Source organism: Nycticebus coucang, chromosome 10, assembly GCF_027406575.1.
Source record: "Nycticebus coucang isolate mNycCou1 chromosome 10, mNycCou1.pri, whole genome shotgun sequence".
Taxonomy (NCBI): domain Eukaryota; kingdom Metazoa; phylum Chordata; class Mammalia; order Primates; family Lorisidae; genus Nycticebus; species Nycticebus coucang.
Genome location: NC_069789.1, coordinates 37,645,090 through 37,670,033, shown reverse-complemented (window position 1 = coordinate 37,670,033; position 24,944 = coordinate 37,645,090). Strand labels below are relative to the sequence as shown.

Sequence of the window (24,944 nt, the reverse complement as noted above, 5' to 3'; positions counted from 1 at the left end):
CCCGGCCGCCATCGCTATTGCGGCGGCTCCCCTCAGCACCGGAACCCGAGCCAACGCCTTCTTTCATTTCTGGGGAAGAGGCCGCAGCTCAAGAGGAAAAACCAAGAAGGGGAAGTTGGAGAGGGCTGATGAACAATGTGTTCTGAGGGGTCTGAAACACCGCGGCAGCCACTCCACCTCTGAGCGGCGCGATAGCTGTCATGGTCCCCGGACCACGTGACTCCGGATAGACGCCGGTCCCGCTTTGCGTCGCTCTATTTCAGTAGTCTTGATTCTCCGCCTCCCTCCTTTTCTTGGAGAAAGGACTCCAGTACTGCCTTTCTTCCCTCAGGAGGACTGCTGTACAGACCCAGAAATTCGGTAAGTATGTTAGAGAACGAGTGTTTCCCTGTAACCTGCCTCGTCCCCGTTGTTTCCTCGGAGTCCCAAGCATACGGCTATCCTCTTTTTATACGGGTCTCCATGGACCCCTGAACTTGGACCAAGCGCCTCGCAAGGCCTTGAAAGAAAAATTGAAAATCTGGATTGGTCCCACATGTCAGTGGTATCAACAGCTAGATCCGCCGAATCCCTTTGCCCCGCGTCTCCACTGGCGATTGGAGTTTTTTTACGGTTCATTCGGCCCTCGCTGGCCCGCCTCCGGGGGTTGATAGTATCGGCTTTCCACCAGGATGCCTGTTAGGAAAGAAGCACAAGCTGGTGTCGGCGCGTGCGCACGGTTGCGCCCGCCGCCCGGTCTCGACCGGGCACCGGAGGAAGAGGCTGCGTGGTAAACAGGAAGTGGACGCTCCAAGCTCTGGGCGACGCTCTGGTAGGTGGCTCCCGGCCCCGGGCCTCCGAAGTGGGGAGGCCTTGTCTGTAATCGGAGTCCTCCTGTGGAAGTGTTAGGTTGCTGCCTCAACCTGAGTGCTGTACTGGTAGCTCTACAAGCACTCTCGCACCTGCGGGTGGGTGTGTCGTTTTTCTGCCTCACCCTACAAAATGCCTGAGAACTGAAGAATTCAGGGTCGCGGAAGGGGAACGAGGAGGTGGTAGAAACTTACCCTCTTCGTTCCTGAAGGAAAGGTACACCAAACTTTAAGTATTTTCGAAGTTGGGAGCAGTCTTAACAGAAGTATTTGTAGGTAATTTGCTTTCAAAATTTCTGCTTCCCAAATTCGAAGTTGGGAGCAGTCTTAACAGAAGTATTTGTAGGTAATTTCCTTACAAAATTAAGTATTGGGTGTGACATTATCTATACAGGCTGATTTACGTGCACGTAGATGGCTGTGTTTAGTAAGGCTATCGAGAAAGTTAATGTGGAAGATGTTTAGAGGATATCTCCTGAAAGGACTTGTTAAATGTTTTGAGTCATAATGTAAAAGAACCTGCGTAGAGTTTTTCATTGGGTACACGGTGCATTTTCTCTTCATTAAATTATCTGGAGCTCCCCAAAACCAGTTTTCTCATGAATAAATAAATATCATAAGGGAAGCTCTTAATATAGGTATTTCGTACTCTATGCAGCCTATGTTTTTTCTAAATGAGAAAAGTTGATTAATGAGCTCATACCGTATCTTCAAATAAAGTAAGCCTTATCAAAATTTCTTCTCTGTTACTTCCTGGGATCTAATTGGCATATTTATATCTTTGGCTAGGCTCTTCTGTATTATCTGCACTGCCTATCCAGGGACTTTTAGGCAAGAGACATGTTGCTTTCTTTTTTCAACCCAAAAGGTGTGGAACTTAATTTTTTAACTTGGCATTCTGCTTAGTTTTTCATATATTTTCGTTTTTAGTATAGAAGTTATTGGTTGAGTATTGCATCATTTTTTAATACAAATAAATGATTTATTCTTATTAGCTATTTAGTGAACCACATTTTGTTACATAACACATGCTATAACCACTCCATTGGTGTCAGCAATATGTGGAAAATATAGTAATTAACTTAAAATTAATTGTATACTGTTAGGGCTTCCTTAACAGTATAAGTCAGAGTTGCCATTTGAATCTGTTTTGGCAGTTGCATTCATCTGGTCTGTGCCCTTCTCACTTGGAGCTGTCCAATCAAACTTTTAGTACTTTGCTACTCAAATCTGTAGTCTGGTGACCAGCATCAGCATCTTAGGTCCTAAGCCCCAGACTGCTGAATTAGAACCTGCATTTTACAAGACCACCTGCACCCAGGTGATTGGTATGCATATTAAGGTTTAAATATTACTGCACTGCTGTATATCATTGAAGTTACTGTGGGCAAATTTCTAAATTGTTGGGGGGGGGGGTGTCTTTGTTTTTGTTTTTTTGGTATAGATCTGATCTAAATACAGACCTATAAATAGACAATCAGTTAAAACAAAATTGACTTATGGCAAGGAAGCATTTTATGTGTATATGTATGTTTTATGTATAAAGAAAATATATTCTGTAGCATACTTTTATTTTCGAAATCAAAGTTTTTATGCTATTTACATTGTTTTATCTGTAATCATTATATTTCTTTATTGTCTATAGAAAACATCTGGAGAAAATGACCCATTGGTTTCATAGGAACCCATTAAAAGCCACAGCTCCTGTTTCTTTTAATTACTATGGTGTAGCCACTGGCCCTCCTGCTTCAAAAATTTGCAAGTAAGTTTTAGTCAGTCTAAATCAACAAGTAGTGGTTGAACAGCTCTTAGATACAAGGTATTTTTTTTAGGCTGTATGGGTAACACAGAAACATGTAACACGTTGTCCCTAATTATAAATTCCTTATAAGTTTATAAGTGACATGTGAAAGTCTATAAATTAATTAAACTTTGGCATTCATTCTGGCCATGGTCCTTACTTTTTGATAAAGAAATGAGTCCCCAAAAGGCTAAATCACAGTAAGAGTTAAGCTGTGTATTACAACAGTATGAGAGATTCTACATAGTAGTGTGTGGACATTGTTAACTGGCAGATTGTAAATTCATTAAGTTTAGAGCAGGTAGATATCCCTGTGACTTGAAAATATTCATATAGGAGAAAGGATTTGAGCTGGGGCTTAAGTAAATGATACGGGATTAGATCAGGACTTGGCCAACTATCTTGCAGATTTGGCTTGCTGCTTGTTGTATAAAGTTTTATTGAAACACAGCCAGCTACACATTTATATGTTAGCTATGGCTTCATCTAGCTACTTTCTTCTGCAATAGCAGAGTTGAATGGTTCCAGTGGATATCCTTTTATTAGAAAAGCCTGAAATATTTACTATTTGGCCCTTTACCTAAAGCATTTGGGGATTCCTGCTTTAGATAGTAAGAGGGAAAGGAGAAAGTCATTTCAAAAATCTTTGTTTAAGGGTGAGTAGGGAAGTTTGGCTGGACCAAAAAAGAGAGACAGAAGAGATGTTGAAGGGAGAAGTCAACTAACCATATTGATTTTGGCTGGGAGGTTGAAAAGGATTTGGTCTATGTGAGATACAGAAACTATATGTAAGACCTTGGTGCTTCCAATAAAGGAACATCAGTAGAGTTGCTGCTTTTATGGGAAGAAATTATTAGAACAAAAGGTGAAAAAATTAATTTATAAATCTCGACCAATGGTTAGCAAATTTTTTGTAAAGGGCTAATATTTTAAGCTTTATGGACCATATACAGTTGCTATTTTGTGTTCTTTGTTCATTTTTACAATTCTTTAAAAATGTGGAAATCAGCCTTAGTTCGAGGGCTGAACCAAAGTAAGCTGTAGATTATGCAAAAAAAGAGTTATAGATTGTATTTTCCCATCCCCTGATCTAGACTCCTAGAGGCCAGCCCCAGCTTAGCTATTTTATGTGTGGCCTTGAGCAAGTTCCTGAACTTGTTTGGACCTAATTTGTAATCTATAACATAGCCTAAATTAGGTATTTCTAAGTCACATTTTTCCCAAGTACTATAATTTTCAGAATTTAACTTTATACAAGTTGTGTTATAGGTCATCAGGTACCTACATAGAAATAGCTAGGAAACTATTTGAATCTAGAATAGGCCATAAGAGTTCACATTTATTCCTAGTCAGGGAATCGTATCTTTACTTCTAGATAAATACCTTAAACAATGACAGATTCATAAGGTAGCCTTTCCCATTTTGGCTGTATATAATTGTTGAAATATATACTTTCTTGGAATAAGCCTCCTTAGACTTAGTACTATGGAATGAGCACAATATCTAGATTATTTAATATTAAGTCTGTGCTCGCTTCTAAACATCACTGCCACATGACAACACTTACAAATCTCAAAAGAAAATATTTGAAAAGTTAGTATTCTTTTACTCAAATAATTTTGAATATGTGTCTTATTTGAGGCACCTACTAAATTTTTGATACGCAGCTTCTATTCTCTTGGTCCTTAAAATTTTAGTTGTTTTTTTTTTGTCATTTATACACATTTTAAGGGTCTTTGATCATTGTCCAAATAATGTGATTTCAGAACCCCTCTCTAACCTAACTACTGTCTGGATTAGATGTAGAACTGGAACGGAATCAAGTTAGAGCTGACAATGGAGATCTGCAAGTGGATGTAGTTGAAGCTGTTACTGATAGGTGGAATCTTAAAAAAGAGAAGCCAGGGCCAGGCGAGGTGGCATGCTTATAATCCTAGCACTTCGGAGGCCAAGGCAGGTGGATTGCTTGAGCTCATGAGTTCGAGACCAGCCTGAGCCAGAGCAAGATGAGAAATCAGAAAGCCAAAGACTGAACATTTCTGGAGGTAGGAATAAGAAGAGGGCATAGAGAAGAAATATAAAAGGAATTTTTAAGAGATTAGAGGAGTATCTGGAAAATTTAGTGTTACTGGAATCAAGGGAGAAAATTCAAAAAAGGAAACGATGAATTTGCAATATTTATTGCTGCAGAGAAAAAAGAATATAGACTAGTCAGAAGCTTTCAAACAACTAATGGCCATGTGTTTTTGTGTACTCTTGATGTGTATATTGAATTAGAGTGTAATTTCATTTTTAAAATACAGTTGGGGGGGGGTGGGTTAATTCACACCTAACTAGTATAATGCACATGTTCTGGATGAAGGGCATACTTACAACTTTGACTTAAAATGTGCAAAAGCAAACTGCAACCAAAATGTGTCTGGAATATTCTGAAATTTAAATAAATAATTTTTAAAAAGGAAAAATACAATTTTTGACTTGAATCATATCTTGACATTTTGTGTGTAATGTCAAATTTAGAAACTTTAAGGGTGTTAAATTATGTTAAATTTCCATTTTTCAAAAAAGTTACTAAGAACTGGTTAGTGTAATTTACTCATTCTAATCCCCCTACCTCAAATGCATGCATTTGTTTGTTGTTATAAATTAAAACTTGCTGTATATTTTTATTACATAATTATATTCATGAATTGTCTTTTTATTTGGACTGGATTTTATTATATTTTTAGAAATTTCATTTATCTGTAGTGTTGGTCTTAATTAAATTAGTTCCTATATACTTGATAATACCTTACCAAGTGGCTTTTGTTTTTGTGTGTGTGTGTGTGTGTGTGTTTGTGGTTTTTTGTTTGTTTGTTTGTTTTTTTTTTGAGACAGTTTCACTTTGTCGCCCTCGGTAGAGTGCAGTGCCATCACAGCTCACAGCAACCTCCAACTCTTGGGCTTACGCGATTCTCTTGCCTCAGCCTCCCGAGTAGCTGGGACTATAGGCGCCTGCCACAGTGCCCAGCTATTTTTTGTTGCAATTCTCATTGCTGTTTTAGCTAGCCAGGGCTGGGTTCAAACCTGCCACCCTTGGTATATGGGGCCAGTGCCCTACCCACTGAGCCACTGGCGCTGCCCCTTAAGCCATTTATATATAGATTCATTGTCATACAACATACTTACCTTTACTCTTTCTTTGTATCTTGTATAAGTGATTTGAGATCATCCAGGGCACGCCTCCTTGAACTGTTTACTGATTTGAGCTGTAATCCAGAAATGATGAAGAATGCAGCAGATTCGTATTTTTCGCTTTTACAAGGTTAGTTATCTATATGAACTTCTGAGTTATTTTAAAAAGCTTTGCAGAAGTTTATGTTTAATTCTTAGACTTTTCAAATCTGAATAATCTTCCAGACTATATTTTTTGGTATCCTTAAGTTTCAGAAAATTAACTATGTTAGAGTGATTTGTGGTCTTTCTAACATTTTGAAAATTAAGTGTTTACGTATTTCATATTATGTTATGTCAGGAGAAAGTATGAGATGTAGAAAGGGAGAGAAGAGTGAGAAGTTTCATTCAGGCACCTAGAAAAGTAATTAATCTGAAAATTTCTCTAACCAGAATATTCCTTCCGAAACAAATATATCTTGTATCTTGACATAGGTTTCATAAATTCATTGGATGAATCTACTCAAGAAAGCAAATTACGATATATTCAAAATTTCAAGTGGACTGATACATTACAAGGACAGGTTCCAAGGTAAGCAGTACTAAATTGAAGCCAGTTCTTTTAATTGTTTAATGGTTAACTCTTATCCTCTGTATTTGAAGAAAAAATATATACATCTGAAATAATTTTCTTCATTTAAGAAATTAATTAAAAGCATTTGACCTAAATCCTAATACATACAATTAATTAAAAATGTAATTTGTTTTTCTTGACCAAATCTATTTTTGAGATAATATAAATGCTAACTAAAATCAAACAGACTTGACCTTTACTAATATACAGTGAATAGTTTGGGAATTTGGAACCGAAATCTGGCTTTCCGTCTTTGCCTACATTTAGGCTGAGCAGAATTGGGGTTTTTTTTCCTACTTTTATTTTTCTGGTGGATAATTCAGGTGTCTTTAGTCAGTAGAATAGGCCATTTCTTCTTCATTTCTTGGTCGATACCCCTTACTCAAATAAAGCACCACTCATCCATGCACATTTATTTGATCTCCAAGTGATGGAGTGTTCTTTAGGCTTCAGGTTCTTGAGTGCATGTGCTTTTGCCAATTTATCAATCACCAAGGGCTGTAGTTTCTCTTCAGTTAAGTTAGTGCAAAGCAGAACACTGTGAAACATTCTGTGGAAAGTAAAAAGAGTCTGCGCTTGGCAGCATTAAAGATGTCATCCTGTCATCTTTGAATGAGGCCCAGGAACTTTTTTTTTTTTTTTTTTTGTAGAGACAGAGTCTCACTTTATGGCCCTCGGTAGAGTGCTGTGGCCTCACACAGCTCACAGCAACCTCCAACTCCGGCCCAGGAACTTTTTAATGAACTCTTCCACAACTTCTACTGGAAATTCATTGGATTCACCACATAAGACGTTCTGGTAGATCTCAGATCACAGTTTAGATTTCTCCACCCAACATCTTGATGCTTGGAAATCTGCCACCCCAAACTCCTGTCTGAATTTTTTTAGCAATTCCTTGGATCCTTGGCCCGGAGATTTGTGCATTAACTGCTCTCATTTGCTTGAGCCAACTAAGTACAGCTTCATTAACTTCATCAAGGAAAATTTTCTTCCTTTTTCGCTGTAGGTCTTCACTTTCCTTATCCTGTCTCTCCAGGTACTCAAATTTACATTTTTGGATGTTGTTAATTATGGTCTTCTAATGCCAAATTGTTCCACCATCTCTTTTTGGCCGTAGCTTTTCAGAAAATGTACAAGATCAGCCTTTTCTTTTTTGTCAGCTTTTTGAGTTCTTTCCTTTGGGCTATCGTGTCTCAATTAACTGTAGAATATTTTAGTACTTGTAGGCTGTATCTACAATTCAAACCAGTCCTTCATGTTGAAAAAATCCTCCATAACACGTGATAACAATAGGATATTAGGCCTAATCCAAAACATGATAATAAGTGAAAAAAGAACTTACACTAGAGAAAAAATAATACAAGTAAGGGGAAAGTTCACACCTTCTACCCATTGGTATAGAGTAGACTCAAATGGTCAAGTTATAGAGAGTAAATTAATATTGTACGTTGCCGTCTAAGTGGTCAAGATACAACTTACAGAGGTGAATCTTGCGTTGAGCACATGTGGTACATGTCCAGTCTATGAAAATGAGGTCAACTTAATGAGGTGGTAGGTATAGGGAGGCAGTTAACTATGGAAGTTCTTCTGTATTTGTTTTCTTCCTTTTTTCTTTTGACTATTTCTTTTCTTTTAAAAAGCTTCCCTTTAGAACAGGGGTTTACCACCCGTGGCCCTGGCCACTTACAGATTATGTGAAGACTTTTGTTTATCTGTGGTGTTAGATATCAGGAAGAGTATATATGAATCTTTTGTTTTGTTCATCAGTTTTAGTTAGTGTTTGTGCTTTAATTTATTTTGGCCCAAAATAACTTACTCTTCCATTTTATGGCAGAAAAGGAAAAAGGTTGGACACCCCCTGCTTTAAAATTTTCTCATCACTTGAAACTATTTGTAAACAGATCTCATCTTAGCAGGAAACATCACAATTGTGCTAATTTTTTATTTAACTACTCTTTTAACGTCACTGTATTATGTGCCCACATATTTCTATCTCAATTTGTTTCTGTTCTATGAAAACAGAAAGCAGGGAATTGGAGATTGCTGAAAAACCAGGACAGGCTATTCATTACAGGGGAAACAATGTGGACATCAAATTCATACCTATTTAGGTGGACTCCCAGATTTTCTGCTGGGTAAACATGTGCTTTAGCTATGTGTTGGGGTTATATATATAGGACTTAAGGAGGAACAAAATAATAACACTATGTTAAATAAATAACAATGCTAGGCATGTAATAAAATATTCATAAATTTTAGTTTCCTTCCTTGGGAATATCATGTAGAATTCATAAATTGGGTGGGGAGTAGGACTGTCAATCCTTTTCAGATTTTAATATTCTGGGATAGTAAGGCTTTCTAAGACTTAATTTTCTGTTTTTTTCTGTGACACCTTTTTTTTTTTTTTTTTAAGAGACAGTTTTACTTTGTTATCTTCAGTAGAGTGCTGTGGCAACACAGCTCACAGCAACCTCCAACTCTTGGGCTTAGGTGATTCTCTTGCCTCAGCCTCCCAAGTGGCTGGGACTACAGGCACCCGCCACAATGCCTGGCTATTTTTTTGTTGTTGCAGTTTGGCCAGGGCCTGGTTTGAACCCACTACCCTAGGTATATTGGGCCGGCACCCTACTCACTGAGCCACAGACGCTGCCCTGACACCTTTGTTTTTCATTCAAAATTAAGGAATATTTTTAAAATTTAATGTTTTTTTTAAGATCAAACATTTGTCGTTGTTACATTATAAAACTTTGACAGATACTGTAATGGTTTGCATTACATAAATTTGACGGTTTTTCCACCATGCCACATTTTTATTTAACATTTTTTCAGGAGTTTTATGAGACAATGAAGAATTATATAATGAAGACCTTAAGTAGTCAAGAATATTCAGCTCATGGGAGACTTCTAAATTACTTTATGCTTAACTACTATTTATTCAACAGAAATTATCCTGTTAGTAGATCTGTTCTGAAAAGTGTTTTTTCAATTCTGCATACTTTGACTACTACTTAGATGCGGTGTCATAGAAATGGAATGTTTAGAAACATAATGAAATCAATGAAAATGAAAAGGGAGAGAACCATTCATGAGGCTTCACATAAATTAGCAAAACTCTCTTATTATTGAAAGGTAAGTTATAAATTAGATATGCCCACTGCATCACAAGGTAGAATTCATTTGAAAGTTTTCAGTGCTGTGCTCACTTTAGCAGCACATACACTAAAATTGAAAGTTTTCAATGCTGAAAAGAATAAGCTATTAAACTATTAAATTTTTTCGAGCAGGATAAAACTATTTTAAGAAGTATGTTTATGGCTCGGTGCCCATAGCTCAGTGGTTAGGGCACTGGCCACATACAACAGGGCTGGCGGGCTTGAACCTGGCTTGGGCCTGCTAAACAACAATGACAACTACAACAAAAAAATAGCCAGGCATTGTGGTGGGCACCTGCAGTCCCAGCTACGTGGGAGGCTGAGGCAAGAGAATCGCTTAAGCCCTAGAGTTTGAGGTTGCTGTGAGCTGTGACACCACAGCATTCTATTGAGGGTTATATAATGGGATTCTGTCTCAAAAAAAAAAGAAGTGTTTATATAACTGTCATTTTTGTATATTATAATCTGTACTAAAGGCAGTTTATAAATTATTTTTAATTACTACATATTTTATAACAATTTGTTTTTATAAAAAGTTACTGTCTCTGTTCCTTCAAAGAGAGGGGGCAACAAGTAAATAAAAAGTACAAAATGGAGTCATAATTCTAATTTGTTACTCCTTTTGGGTTACTGTAAAATGAGGATATTACCTCTTTATGATATAAATGAGATGACGTATAAAGAATGTCAGGTTCTAGCAAGAACATAGTGCATATATAAATATCTTATTTGCTTTATATGCATTTGCCATTTTTGTCATATTTAATAACAGAATGTGACAGAAACTAAACAAGGTTTAAAATATACTTGTTCTTAAGATATTTTTTATAGATTCTGATTGGCTTAGCATTCATCATCATCTTCATCTGTCCAGTCAGGCTCCTTGGGCCACTTCTGTCAGAAAAATCTGACACTTTTTTATGCTTTGGTAGCATCATTTTCTCATTCAGGGATGTCCTTTTGCTTCCCACCTAGCCATCGTTGAAGGCACAGTTCAGATTTTATAATTACCATTAAGCCTTCTTTCACCATTCTAGCATAAAATGATTTCTCCTCTGAATTCTGTTTTTTGTAAAATGTACATGTACAAGAGCCACCCATTTCAGAATCAACTGAGTACTTTTAAAAACCGACTCTGGGCCCTATCTCAGACTTTCTGGCTTTCCGGGGTTAAGTCCCAGAAATGTGTATTTTTAAAGCAATTCTATATTCAGTAAACTTTGGGAATGATTATCCTCATGCTTGTTACTATGAAGCACATGCCAGACCACTACTTTTAGCTACTTTTTGTTAATTCCTGTGTGTATGTTATGTCCACAGTTGTATTAAACACAAGAACCTTTCGTCATGTATACCAGTTAGCATATAGTTTTGTAATTTTGAATTGGATGTCAAATAAGCTTCATGTAGTGATGTTTCATTAATTGACAGAACTTAATGATCATATTTATAATTCCAGTGCCCAACAGGATGCTGTTTTCGAATTAATTTCCATGGGATTTAATGTAGCTTTATGGTATACCAAATATGCTTCAAGACTGGCTGGAAAAGAAAAGTAAGTTAAAAGGGGAGGGTTACATACATTTGTAGTATTTTTCAAGTATATGGAGCTTCATTATTTTTAAAAACTAAATTAAAAGTACCACTTTGGACAAATGAAAGATTTCCTTATACTGTTAGTATTTCAAGTGTTAGAATTATGGTTCCTAGTGTTAATAGGGGAAAAAAATTAATAGTCTTGTCATGTGTAAGTTCTTTCTAAAAACGTCTCTAAACCAAAAAACCATAAGTGAAAGACTGAATATTATATTGCATAAAAATACCATCAATAAAGTTAAATAGCTAGTGACAAGATTGGTCAAAAACAAGGTATGTGATAAATTATTTTTACAATGTATATGCTTACAAATCAAAGACTATCAAGTCAATTGAAAATAAGCAAGAGACATGAACAGGAAGTTCACAGAAAAAGAAATACAAAGGGCTTGTAAGTATGTGAAAAAATGTTTTGAAGGATTAAAGAATTTTGTAAAATGAAATGAAATACACCTTTTTAAATAGTCAGAAGGAATGTAGCAATGGAAATTGGTTCATTATGGTTATGATTCATCCATACATAGGTATAATATGCAACCATTTGAAAATGAAGTCAAATTGTATGTGCTAATGTAAAACTATCTTTAAGTTTGGTGATAAAAATGAACAATGAGTATAAGTACCATAAAAAACTAGCGGTTTTCCTTATTTTATAGAAACACAATGACTAATTTTGGATGTGTAGTTATATTAGTTGTTTTAATAACAGAAATGAGATTCATCCTTTGATTAATGTAACCACTATCTTTAAGTATAACAGAAGATGAAGCAAAAGAAGTCCATCGAAGCCTAAAAATTGCAGCTGGGATTTTTAAACACCTAAAGGTAAAAAATATATATATTTTATATATATATATACACACACACACACACATACATACATATATATGAAGACTATATATTCTTACTGGGTTTTTATGTATATTCTTATATATATAGTCTTCATATGTATACTTAATGGTTTAATTCTTGAAAAAACTTTTTTTCTTTTTTGGGAGGGTGGAGAAAGAATTGTTTTATTATGTAAAAAGAGCGAGTGTTCTATTTTCCTTTTCTTGAATACTTTATTGATGAGTAAGCCAATGCTAAATATTAAATATCTTCATATTTATCTTGAAATCACTACTGACTTTAATTTTTTTTTCCAGACAGAGTCTCACTCTGTTGCACTTGGCTGGAGTGCCGTGGCATAAGTCTAGGTCACAGGAACCACAAACTCCTGGGTTTAAGCAGTCCCCTGCTTCAACCTCCTGAGCAGCTGGGACTACTGGCTCCTGCCACAAGCCCCAGCTGATTTTTCTATTTTTAATGGAGACGGGGTCTCACTCTTGCTCAGGCTAGTCTTGAACTCCTGAGTTCAAGTGATCTTCCTGCCTTGACCTTTCAGAGTGCTAGAATTACAGGCATGAGCCACCATGCCAGCCTCACTCATGACCTTTATAACTAGACAATGAAGTTGTGTACTCTGCTATTTTTTCTTTGTCTCTGAAAAGATAGGAGAAAATAAAGATGAAAAATTGATGCTTTTTACCATTTCTTAATGTGCTCTGCAGCAGTTGACAGGACCAGTCCTGCTTCCACAAACTTTAACTTCTGATTGCATTCTCTGGATCTCAGTGAAAGCAGTACAGGGGCAGTCACTGCACTCTTAATTATAGTAAATTTCCTGGAGATGTGATGGGGATTGTAAGAAAAACAATGTTGTCCAGACAGAATTCCCCCCACTTCATTCTGATTAAGCCATTGTTTACTAAAGGGTTCCTGGAGGCCAGTGTCGGATTGATAAAATAAGATGCTTTTACAGTTACTAAAAAGCTGTGATTCTGAATTAGATATAGAATTGTAGTGTTTTTTCTTTATTAATGTAAATGAACAATTTGGGCTATCTTGCAAAAGAGAATGTCGGTTACTATTTCATTCAGTTAAACATTTTTCAAGATAAAAGTATGGCTTGCATGTCTGAGGAATCTATTCTGGCCCAAATTTTGTTCCTGAATTTCCTACTATTGTAAAGCCGAGTTTTAGCATATGGGAACTTTTATACTAAGTTTACAGTTGCACTTTTTTCACATTTTGTATTTGTCTTCTAAATTTCTGGTTAATCCTTAAATTCAATGTCTCATAACTTCTATTTTCTTTATCTCTAATAAGTGGATTAAACTAGAATTTGGCTTTGTTTCTTTTTTTCTTTTTTCTTAGGAAAGTCACATCCCCAAACTTATTACACCTGCAGAAAAGGGAAGGGATTTAGAGGGACGGCTCATAGAAGCTTATATTATCCAGTGTCAGGCTGAAGCTCAAGAAGGTATCTTAAATATTCTAAAGTTTTTTTGTTTGTTTTTCTAAGAAAATCTGTATTGGCATTTAATTCTTTTTTTATGGTCAAAATTAGCTGGAATTTTCAGGTTTTGAGAATAGTAATGAGGAATAAGTTTACCCTTAGCATTGATTGGCCTTCAATTCTTAGCAGGAGAAGGTCTTATAATTTAATGACTCTTTTTAAGAGAATTTTGATTTCATACCATTTCTGATGATATGAAATCTATTTTAATTTTTTAACTCATCTTTCCTCTTTCATAATCTGGCTTACCTTAAAGTTTTCACCTTTAACTGGCAGGAAACAATGGAACTTATGTTAAACAGTAAAGAAACTTGTGGGATTTTGTTTCTCTATTTCAAACTCTAGTGTTCCTCAAAAGTATTTGTGTCGTATTAATGTTATGCTATGTAGTAATTCTCTGTGATTAGCTAGTGATGGTCTGGTGATTGATTTAAAGAAATAATATCAGAACCAATAAGCTCAATGTTGTGCTGTTTGTTCGAGTTTGCATTTTCTTTAACTTTTCATGGTAAAACTTTTAACAAACTGCATGAAATCCCAAAATGATTGTCACTGTCCTTTGCTGTTAAAATTGAAATCAGGATGAATAAAAGTGAGCATAATTAAAGATTCACTTTATTGTGTTTGGTTACAGTAACAATTGCTCGAGCAATTGAACTAAAACATGCTCCTGGACTAATTGCTGCACTGGCATATGAAACAGCCAATTTCTATCAAAAAGCTGGTAAGCTTGTAATTCTATTGTTAACATTTTTAGTCTTTGGATTTTCAAATTGATTTGCTCTTGGCTTAATAGGGAACAAAACAAAAAGAATCTCAGATTCTTTTCTTATTCGCAAAACTAGAATATCTTCATTATTTTAATTATCTTGTTTAAAGTAAACAAACGGTTGATATGCTACATAACTTCCAATAAAATGGAAGTGCTGTTCTTTTTAACCAGGGATAACTAATAATTATATAACTTTTTTGCTTTTTTAAATTTTTTTTTAGTTTTTAATTTTCTGGTCTTTATAACAATCTTATTTAGACAAGAAACTGAAATCAATAGCTTGAGACTTAGCCGGACATGGTGGCTCATGCCTGTAATTCTAAGATTTTGGGAAAACTAGGCAAGTGGATTGCCTGAGCTAAGGAGTTTGAGACCAGCCTGAGCAAGACCCTATGTCTACTAAAAATAGAAAAAACTAGCTGGGTATTGTGGCCACTGCCTGTAGTCCAAGCAACTCAGTAGGCTGAGGTAAGAAGAACACTTGAGATCTGGAGTGTGAGGTTCCTGAGAGCTGTGGCAACACCACACTCTAGCCTAAGGCAACAGAGTGAGGCTGTGTCTCAAAAAAAAAAAAAAAATGCTTGTACCTCAGATTGGCTTCTCTTTTCATTCATGTATTTAGGAAACAAGCATATGTTTTCATTTTTGAGATCATTACTGTTTTGGTTGCTGAGGACAGATAAATAGACAAGGTTCTCAGTTTAGGGAAGGAACAAACATAAGCACATTATTAACATCATGAAGTAAGACATTACAGCAGTTAAATAGCCTAAACAGTTGGAGCATGCTAGAGAAGGACTTACAAAGAACGATAATGTTTTAGCCTTGTAAAAATATAATAAAAGTGTTAAGTTTTTCTAGGAAGCTTTAGGAGGGGTGTCCAACTTTTTTTCTTTGTTGCCACACACTGAAGGAATAGCGTTGTCTTAGGCCACATGATAAATACATAAACACTAACAAAGCTGATTGGCAAAAAAAGACTGTGCATACTTGATATCCGACAACACAGGTAAGCAAAAAAAGTCATCACAAAATCAGCATGCAGCCCTGGGCACAGATTGGGCCCCCCTTTAGCATATGGGAGTGTAGAGCATTCTATAGTAAGTATAGAGATAGGAACAAATTTAATGTAGTTGGGAACCTTAAAACAGTTGCTCTTAGCTACAATACAAAATAAGTGATAAAGGCTGGGTATAGTGGCTCATACCTGTAATCCTAGCACTCTGGGAGACTGAGGCAGGTGGATTGCCTGAGCTCATGGGTTCAAGACCAACCTGAGCAAGGGTGAGACTCCATCTCTAAAAATAGCCAGGCATTGTGGCGGGTGCCTATAGTCCCAGCTACTTGGGAGGCTGAGGCAAGAGAAGCACTTGAGCACAAGAGTTTGAGGTTACTGTGAGCTATGATGCCACGGCACTCTACTGAGGGTGACAAAGTGAGACTCTTGTCTCAAAAAAAAAAGATAAGTGATAGACAAATTTGGGAATATATTTGTGTATGTAATAAAAAATTGATTTTTAGGCCTTTGGCCTTTATTCTGCAGACATTTGGGACTGATAAAAAGTAAGTTTGACTAAATGGATTTGAATTCAAGAAAGGTCTCTATGGTTGCATTATTAGAGATAAGCCTCCTATGTGAAAGAGTAGTAGGCTGATTTGACTTAGCATTTCAGCAATCTTACACAGTGTGGAAGAAGTGATGAAAGCTTTGACAAAGACAGTGAAGTAGAAAATGGAGAGCAAGAAAGATTTGAGAAATGTTTGGCAGAAGTATATGTGAGTGAATGTTTGTGTAATGTAAGAATGTGGTGGAGGAGGTGAATGAGGAGAGTGTCCTCCATGTTTCTGACTTGAATGACTAGACTACTCTTTGCATTGCTATATTATATAAATGTTTATGTAGATAATATGATAGCATAAACAGTATTTACTTTGAAGTTCTTGGTTGTAGTCTGTTCTTAACAGCTTTAACTTAAATTAAGCGCCAAATCAGAGAGGTACTGTAGTATTTAACCAAGTTTATGTAGCTTAATATATCGTTATGGGAAAATAAATCACTTTAAGTAAAGAAAGGTTTTTTGTATTTTAATGTGTAAATGCTTGAGTTTTAGCCTTTCATGGCGTTCTGCTTTTAGCATCAGAACACATGAACTAAAACTCCTCTAGTGAATCAGGGTGAAATTATATTTTGCTTTTTAAAATGTAACTTTAGATCATGCTTTATCCAGTTTGGAGCCTTCATATTCTGCTAAATGGAGAAAATATCTTCACTTGAAAATGTGTTTCTACACAGCTTATGTAAGTATTTATAACCGTAAAAACAACATAAATGATTATCTTTCCAGCCTTTGGAGTATTAGGCCTGTCATCTCACCAGAGTCTTCATTAGCATCGTACCAATTAGAGACAGCTTTCAGTAATGCTCACTGTTAGTCAGTGCAGCCATTGTGAACCAAGTGGTAGAAAGAGATGACATAGAATTGTAGAACTGGCTGATAGCAATGGAATCACTGTTTGATTCAAAACCCACTTCCAGGTTGGCACTTTCTGCATTCTTAATAAGAATTCTTTCAATTGTTTCATTCTGTACATTGAGAAAGATATTTACTAATTCTAATCATAAGACATACCACACAATAATCACCTAGCTGGTAAAGAGCCATCAATAAGCATCATTTTGGAAGTTCCTTACTAGTCTGCTATCCTCACCAAACTTGTTTTATTGATGAGGATGTCATGTGAGAGATCATCAAAAACGTTTTTCAGATCTAAGTAGATATTTTTATTTCTTACACTTTGTAATCTGTTTTCAAGTACACTATGCAAGACCATGTGCAATCCTTGATGTAGATGTGGACATTTAAGGAATAAACTGCCAGGCTAATACATTATCTTAAAACTTCCTTAGTCCTTAACTTCAAAACCCTCACTCCCTCTGTATTAGCACAATAATTTCCTCCTTTATCTACTAATTCCTAATTTTAAACACAGATGTCAGCAAAAAACCTTAATTCTCAGGACATGGTTAGAAGGCTATTTTGGCTCAAGCCTTGAAATAATTCCATCTTTTCTATGAACAGAGATGGGGAAAAGCTTACTCAAATAAGAGATTGAATTGATACCTCAAACAATGGATAAAGATACTGATTTATCTGGCACATGTACAAAACAATAATAGTTGTAGCTGGGTTATAGCTTTCATGTGAGAGTCCCAAATTAGTTTCATAGTAGGGCTGTGTACATTGGGTATTTTTTCTTCCATTCTTGGGATACTTTACTAAGAAGAATATGTTCCAGCTGGGGGTGGGTAGAGGGAGGGGAATCGATGGGATCACACCTGTGGTGCATATTACAGGGGTATTTGCGAAACTTGGTAAATGTAGAATGTAAATGTTTTGGCACAGTAACTGAGATAACGCCGGAAAGGCTATGTTAACCACTGTGATAAAAATGTGTCAAATGGTTTATGAAGTGAGTGTATGATGCCCCATAATCATATCATTGTATACAGTTATGATTTAATAAAAAAAAATAAAAAAAACAATAATAGTGAAAAGCATCATGTGAGGTGAGAATGAATAAAAATTCATTTATTTTGTCAGGCTTTCTGTTATCATGGTCAGACTTTATTGGCTAGTGACAAATGTGGAGAAGCAATCAGGTCTCTCCAAGAAGCAGAAAAATGTAAGTATCCCTGCCAGGATATTATCTTCCTTTTAAAAAATAAATGTTTTATCATAAAAGGGGTATAGGTGGTTAAAGAGATTTGGGGTGAGTTCAAGAAAGGAAATGGGAATGAATGAGGTAATTGGAGAAAAGAAAAAAATGTTTGAAAAACATCCCAGGGCTAGGTGCAGTGGCTTGTGCTTATAATCCTAGTACTTTGAGAGGTCAAGGCAGGAGGATTGCTTGAGGCCAGGATTTTGAGACCAGCCTGAGCCAAGAGTCAGACCCTGGCTCTACAAAAATTGAAAATTAGCCACATGTAGTAAATACATGCCTATAGTACCAGCTACTCAGAAGGCTGACTTCGGAAAATTTCTTTAGCCCAGAAGTTTGCTGTTGCAGAGAGCTATGATAATGCCACTGCATTCTAGCCTAGGTGACAGTGTGTCCCTGTCTCACACACAAAACAAAAAAAAAAAATTCTAGAACCTGTAGAGCATACTCACCTTCCACTAATATATACTAAGTGTAGAGTATAAGAGTTTGAACACAATAATTAAGAAAATGCCATGAAGGCTATGTTAACCAGTTTGGTGAAAATATTTCATACTGTATATGGAACCAGCACCTTGTACCTCATGATTGCATTATTGTACACAGCTATGATTTAATTAAAAAAATATATATAGTATTGTTATTGATATTGCTATCATACTAGGTAAAGAGCAGTAAAAGTCTCACTATCTTCGATTTAAAGCTTTTTAAGTATAAATAAACAATGTTAATTTTAGTCAGAAGACTATCTTTTTCAAATGCAGTTTATGCAAAAGCAGAAGCACTATGTAAAGAATATGGAGAAACCAAAGGACCTGGGCCAACAGTTAAACCTTCAGGACATTTGTTCTTTAGGAAACTTGGAAACCTTGTGAAGAATACCCTAGAAAAATGTCAAAGAGAAAACGGGTTTATGTGAGTACGGCTTAATATTTTTGTAGTATTACTAATAATGTGTTCGTTCAGGATTATATTAAAATGTTAGTATTTTAGTTATGGTTTCCATTATACATAGTGTCAATTCCCAAAGGATTTATGTTAAATGGCATCAAGTTTAGCATTAATTTTCTCTTTAAATTAGTGATAAAGTTCAATTATTTAGAGGCCTTTTATTCTCCTCTAATGATGATATGAAAGCAAGTATGAATTGTTAACATTCAGCCTCCTCATTAGGAAATAGGACATACTCTCTTCATTTTCTCTTGACTGTTTCTCTGCTGTTTTTCTCTGTATGTTTTAAATCTCTTCTCAATTCCTTTGCATATTCATCGCACTCTGGTTTTAGCTTTATAGCAGGAAGATGAATTTTCTCTCAGTCTTTCCTTCTTCTTTCAAGTGGTTTCCCAATATTAAATCAGTGTTGTTCAAACTGTAAATCACCACCTATGTAGGTTGGTAAAATTAATCTTACCTTGTTTTTATCTTTTTACATTCTTCCCTTTATATTCTTCATCTAGTCATACTGAGCTTTTCACTTCTTAAACATACCTAGTTCAGCTTTAGTCACTTATTTTAGAAAAAGAGTCACTGAATCCCCAAACCTGGGTTTCCCTCTTTTGCATTCTAAACTCACACTACCTCCATCATAGATAGCTCCAGTGACATTGCATTGTAATTGACAAGGTTTCTTGACTTTGTCAATTATTTATCTACATGAGGCAGAGAAATCTCTTATTCATCAGTAAATTGTTATTTTCCTGAACAGAGCTTTGAATGTATTAGGCACTCAAATAGTTACTGAGTACACAAATGGTTATGTGAATTGTTATTTGCAGTTACTTTCAAAAAATTCCAACAGAAGCCCCACAACTGGAACTCAAAGCAAATTACGGTCTTGTAGAGCCTGTACCTTTCGAATTTCCTCCCACAAGTGCTCACTGGACACCAGAAACATTGGCTGTGTTTGATCTCACCAAGAGACCCAAAGATGACAGTGTAAGAGATTGGGTTTTTTCTTTCCATTCACAAAAGTTTAAAAAGAAAATTCAGAGTTAGCACTTTTTATATGTATTTATATGTTTGTCTAAACGTTAAATTAACTAATTACAGTACTTGGTGTGATCTGTCATATAAGACTGAGAGATGAGACCTCTGGGCCTATGTATCTTCTGATTTCCTACATAATTGAATGGCATTCTTTTTAACACATTGTATTACCTTTTTATAACTTGTCAGTGCCTCTTAACAAGAGTGTGGAAGAAAAAAAAGTTACCCATGTTTATATTGCTATAGCAATATTCTGTTTAGATTTAGCTCACTGCAAGACATTTGTAGGCTTAACCTAATTTAAGGATTCCATGAATCCAGAGATAAAATAAAAATTCTTTTATTCATTCACATCTAAGTACTTCTTGGTGTTCTAAATCAAATGTTGGATTAAGTCTAAATTTTGAGGTCTAACCACCAAAAGACTAGGGAATCTGTGACAAAAGGAATAGAATTATTTTGTAGCCATATGCCTTCTTTAAAATTGGGTCATTTTTATATAATTTCCTTCCCATACTAAAAACCATTATTCCCTAAAATAACCATCTTTATGTCCAACCTAAGCCCACTGGCCACATGCAGATTTTGAGGACTTTTTTTGCTTGTTTGTGGTGTTGGATATCATGAAAAATATGCATGGACATTTTTTTTTTTTTTTTGCTAATCAGCTTTTATTAGTGTCTGTGTATTTACTATATGGCCCACAACAACTCTTATTCTTCCAGTTTGTGGCAGAAAAGAAAAAAAGTTGGACACCCTGCAAAAGAGATAGCAAAATTTAGAGATTTCTAAACTTTAGGGTTCTACATGCATAGACTCATCACTGAAAATAGTGTGTGGTGAGAGTACCATTAGCTTGGTTTTTGCCTATGAGGCTAGGTTTTCACCTTTACTGAAATGTTTCTTTCTAATTATGTCTTAAAATGGATTGATATGTAGCTTCTGGAATAGCTCTGTTAATATCAGCGTTATATAATTTAACATAGTGTCTTTTAAAAGTCTGAAGTAGAAAAGATCAAGTGTTTTTTGGAATCTTAGTTTTTGTATTTAGATTATATTTTTCTTTCTCTGTAGATCAAACCCAAACCAGAAGAAGAAGTAAAACCTGTGAAAGAGCCAGATATCAAACCTCAAAAGGACACTGGCTGCAGCATCTCCTAAAATACACCTGAACTGCAATATGCACTTAGAATTTCTCTACTAGCAAATAAGATAAACTACAGAACTTTAGTGTATATTTCTCGAAATGATTTCTCTGAAGCCTGTTGAATAATTATTACATTCAGAGGGAATCTGCCTTCAGTTTATTTGTTCTTGATTTTTAATACAGTGAAGCTATTTCATGCTTTGCTTTTGGATTCTCCTTTTTAGTCAGGACAACATTTGAAAGATTTTATTGTGTCTCTAAAGGGTATATTCTTGAGTTGGGTCATTTTTTTGGAACTCTTGGTAGTAAGTTTCAGGCTAATATATAATAGCCCAAATCATACCATTTCAGGTCTTTTTCTATCTTAACAAAAATGTTCCTCCTATTCTATAACAGAAGAATGCCAGAAATTAGTTTTTTTTTTGTTTGTTTGGTTTTTTTGACATACTCTCATTTTGTTGCCCAGACTAGAGTGTAATGGTGTGGTCATAGCTTACTATAACCTCAAACTTTCAGGCTCAACTCATCCTCCTGCCTCAGCATCCTGAGTAGCTGCCACTGTAGGCGTGTGCCACCACATCTGGCTACATTTTTTTTATTTTTTGAAGAGATTGGAGTCTCGCTCTATTGCTCAGGCTGGTATCAAACTCCTGGAGGACCTCAAACAGTCCTCCTGCTTCAGCCTTGCAAAGTGCTGGGATTACAGGTGTAAACCACCATGCTCAGCAGGAGTTAATTTTTTAACAGAAAGACATCCTTACCCTTACCATTGTGTTAATTGGAACCGAGACTTGGCAACCGAGACTTGACTTGTGTTAATTAGAACCGAGTTACTTCTCTTTCATGATGGGGAAAAATAGTCCCTCAAAGATCAGAAAACCATCATACCAAACCTTTTACATTTATTAGAATCTATAATTTAAAAATCGGTGTGTATAACTATGTTAAGACCTTTGAAAGGGTATCCCTATTCCAGGACCCTGGGCTTCATTCGGTCTTAGTACTCCTACAATGATTTTTACGAGTACCTTTTCTAATGGGGTTTTTACTTAAGAGGACAGAACTTTGTAACAGTTCTTACTGTTTCTATATAGGAGGAGATAGTAAGAATGGAAATGTTTTTTGAAGAAGTGATATACTGCATGATGTAAAGAAAAAATTTGAAACTTAGATAGGTTGTCCTGAATTACGCTGGTAATTTTCTACTTCTGTGTTAAAGAAGTTACAGTAAAATGGCTTTGTTTCCTGATCTCAGTGTGCATTGTTTTTATATGATTTTCTAACTTATCCTGTCAGGACCATATTACTTTAGGCCAAAGGACATAACAAAAGTGTAGAAAACAAACATAGATATCGTATGACCTTAAATATAGATTGTAATATTTGAAACAATTTAGTATAGATACAAACTTGGGAAATAGTAGATGCATCATATTTTAATAAAAGTCACATTTGTAGGTTTATCTTTTGATTAGGGCATTAGATAATTTTCCTATTATAAATGACATTGATTGACTTAATAGAAACAATGTAAGTGACCTATACTGAGGACCAACTATGTGCTAGGTATTGTGCTGGGCAGTTACATAGATGAACTATTGAATCACAACCTTGTGAGAAATGAAATTTGGATAAAGTACTGAAACAGAAATGAACATTTCATTATGAAGAATGAATAGATCATGCCTATCTGAATCAGTATTGGGTTCACATAAATGATTATTTAAATCATATATCATAATTTACACTGCTTAATAAAAGCTACATAAAGTCAGGATTTTCTTTCCTTCATATACACAAATACTATTTATTGCTTACAGTATATTTAATATGAGGCTGTAGTTTACAGAATAAGTGGCATAATGATTTCATTTTGCTGTCCATAGAAAAAATTTAAATTTCACTGTTTTGTGTCCTTAATTAGTAATATAGAATCATCTGCTGTATGCCACATACTGACAAAACTTTAAGCCGTACTTGCTACTAGCTCTTTACTCTGCCTATAGAACCTGTTTATCTTAGGTACTAGTGCTTATTAACCTACTTAGAAATTTCCACATTGACATTCTTGGGGATTATACTGCAATTTATCAAACGGAAATGTGTAATATGCTCAATGCTTCTGTAAAATGCAGTAAATATTGATATTTCTTCAAATTAATAGGCATCTTTGAGGTAAGCAGGTAATATTCTGTTGACTCAGCAAAGTTGATACTTGGTGACTATCTGATTAATTTTTTGAAATGGTGTTGGAAATTTGGGGCAATTATCAAATGTAAAGTTGCATGAAGGTTGTGGAAAGATTTAACTATTTGTATTAAATATTATATGCATTTCATACCAAGCAATCACAGCTGACATTTTTCTGCTAAAAGTGGTGTTTGTATAATGAATTATCTTTTTATTTATGAAAATTAAAGTAATTTTGCTTACAGTTTCCTTGGGACTTATCTTTGTTTTTGTTAAATATTTGTACACTTTCTATGTCAGTAGCAGTTAATACAATGCAAAAATCATAATTCTTCATAGTCATGTTTTAAAGTGTACCCCTACTGTACACATGTTTTAAACTGTATCCCTTGCTGGTGCCCACAGACAGGTATCTGTGCAGCTCTCAAGTGGCTGAGAGATGTTGAGTTCAGACGAGGCAAGGACAGTTTGCCACAAGTCTTATAGCTGATCACCTAGGAAGAGAAGTTATAAAGCAATAAGAAGAAAGCATTTCAATTTGGGACACTTACCTTAATTGAACTGGAAATGGGGAATGGACTGTCAGACCAGATTCTGTCCTGTCCAGCCTGCCTTCATTTCATTCCTTCCACATTGTTATTCTGGGTTTGGACTGTGCTGGGAAGACAACTGTTTTATACAGGCAGCAGTTCAACGAATTTGTAAATACTGTACCTACCAAAGGATTTAACACTGAGAAAATTAAGGTAACATTAGGACATTCTAAAATAGTCACTTTTCACTTCTGGAATGTGAGTGGTCAGGAGAAAATAGGTCCACTGTGGAAGTCATACCAGATGCACAGATGGCATTGTGTTTGTTGCTGAAAGGATGGAAGCAGCCAAAACTAAACTTTAACTCAAGTATCAGAAAATCAGGGAGTCCCTGTACTTACAGCTGCCAACAAGACTTGAGAAACTTACTGTCTCTCTCAGAAACTGAGAAATTGTTAGCAGTGGGTAACCTGAGTTCATCAACTCCTTGGCATTTGCAGTCTATCTGTGCAATCTTAGATGGACTAAAGGAAGGACTTGAGAAACTATGTGATATGGTAGTTAAAAGAAGAAAGATGTTGCGACAACAGAAAGAAGATGAATATTGGCCTATTACATCTGTGTAGAGTAGGTTTTCTCTGGTTTGATTTTGACAAATGGAAGAGTGTCTACAGTCTGGTTTACCTGTCTGTGCTCCTGGATGCTATTAAAGTTTTGATGAACAATCAGATGCTGAACTCTGTTGCCTTGTGGAAAATGAGTAAATGCAGTGCTGCTTAAAGTGGTCTTTTCTCCCTGACATACAAATCTTTTGATACTCCCATTTCGGGAAGCCAACCAACCAAGGATAATAAATTGACCAGAACATAGTTGTGGAAATTTGACCAGAAGTTAGTAAAATAAAACTTTGAAGAGTTAAAAAAAAAAAAACGTGATACACATTCGCGTCAGTTTATACTGCATAAGTTCATTAAATATTCAGCACTCTGGCTTCTATTTATGTTCATCAGCACCTGTCACATCTTAATCTCAAAGATTTCAATTGTCCTATTTATGTCTGAGGCATGATGT

The 24,944-nt window shown here is 35.6% G+C and overlaps 1 protein-coding gene and 1 pseudogene across 4 annotated transcripts; both read left to right on the top strand.

Annotated features, from left to right (window-relative positions):
• Positions 1–25: 25 nt before the first annotated feature.
• BROX (BRO1 domain and CAAX motif containing) lies at positions 26–22,399 on the top strand. Of its 4 annotated transcripts, XM_053608150.1 has the most exons (14): positions 26–360; positions 671–811; positions 2,494–2,610; positions 5,847–5,953; positions 6,298–6,394; positions 11,048–11,143; positions 11,937–12,009; positions 13,384–13,489; positions 14,160–14,249; positions 16,510–16,595; positions 17,900–17,981; positions 18,782–18,932; positions 19,793–19,952; positions 21,078–22,399. In XM_053608150.1, exons 3-14 carry the CDS (start codon positions 2,510–2,512, stop codon positions 21,162–21,164), a joined length of 1,236 nt encoding a protein of 411 aa, XP_053464125.1. In that variant the 5' UTR covers positions 26–360; positions 671–811; positions 2,494–2,509; the 3' UTR covers positions 21,165–22,399. The 4 variants fall into 4 exon arrangements, with proteins under 4 accessions (XP_053464125.1, XP_053464126.1, XP_053464127.1 ...); XM_053608151.1 differs by lacking the exon at positions 671–811; XM_053608152.1 differs by lacking the exons at positions 26–360; positions 671–811 and adding an exon at positions 822–1,065.
• A 134-nt stretch (positions 22,400–22,533) lies between these two features.
• On the top strand, positions 22,534–24,941 carry LOC128597637 (ADP-ribosylation factor-like protein 4A; annotated as a pseudogene).
• The last annotated feature ends 3 nt before the right edge of the window (positions 24,942–24,944 follow it).

Coding starts and splice junctions, on each gene's coding strand:
- BROX (XM_053608151.1), top strand. CDS start 2,510: ATGACCCATTGGTTTCATAGGAACCCATTAAAAGCCACAGCTCCTGTT. Junction 18,933..19,792: donor CAAAGAGAAAACGGGTTTAT/GTGAGTACGGCT, acceptor TGTTATTTGCAG/TTACTTTCAAAAAATTCCAA. Junction 19,953..21,077: donor AGAGACCCAAAGATGACAGT/GTAAGAGATTGG, acceptor CTTTCTCTGTAG/ATCAAACCCAAACCAGAAGA.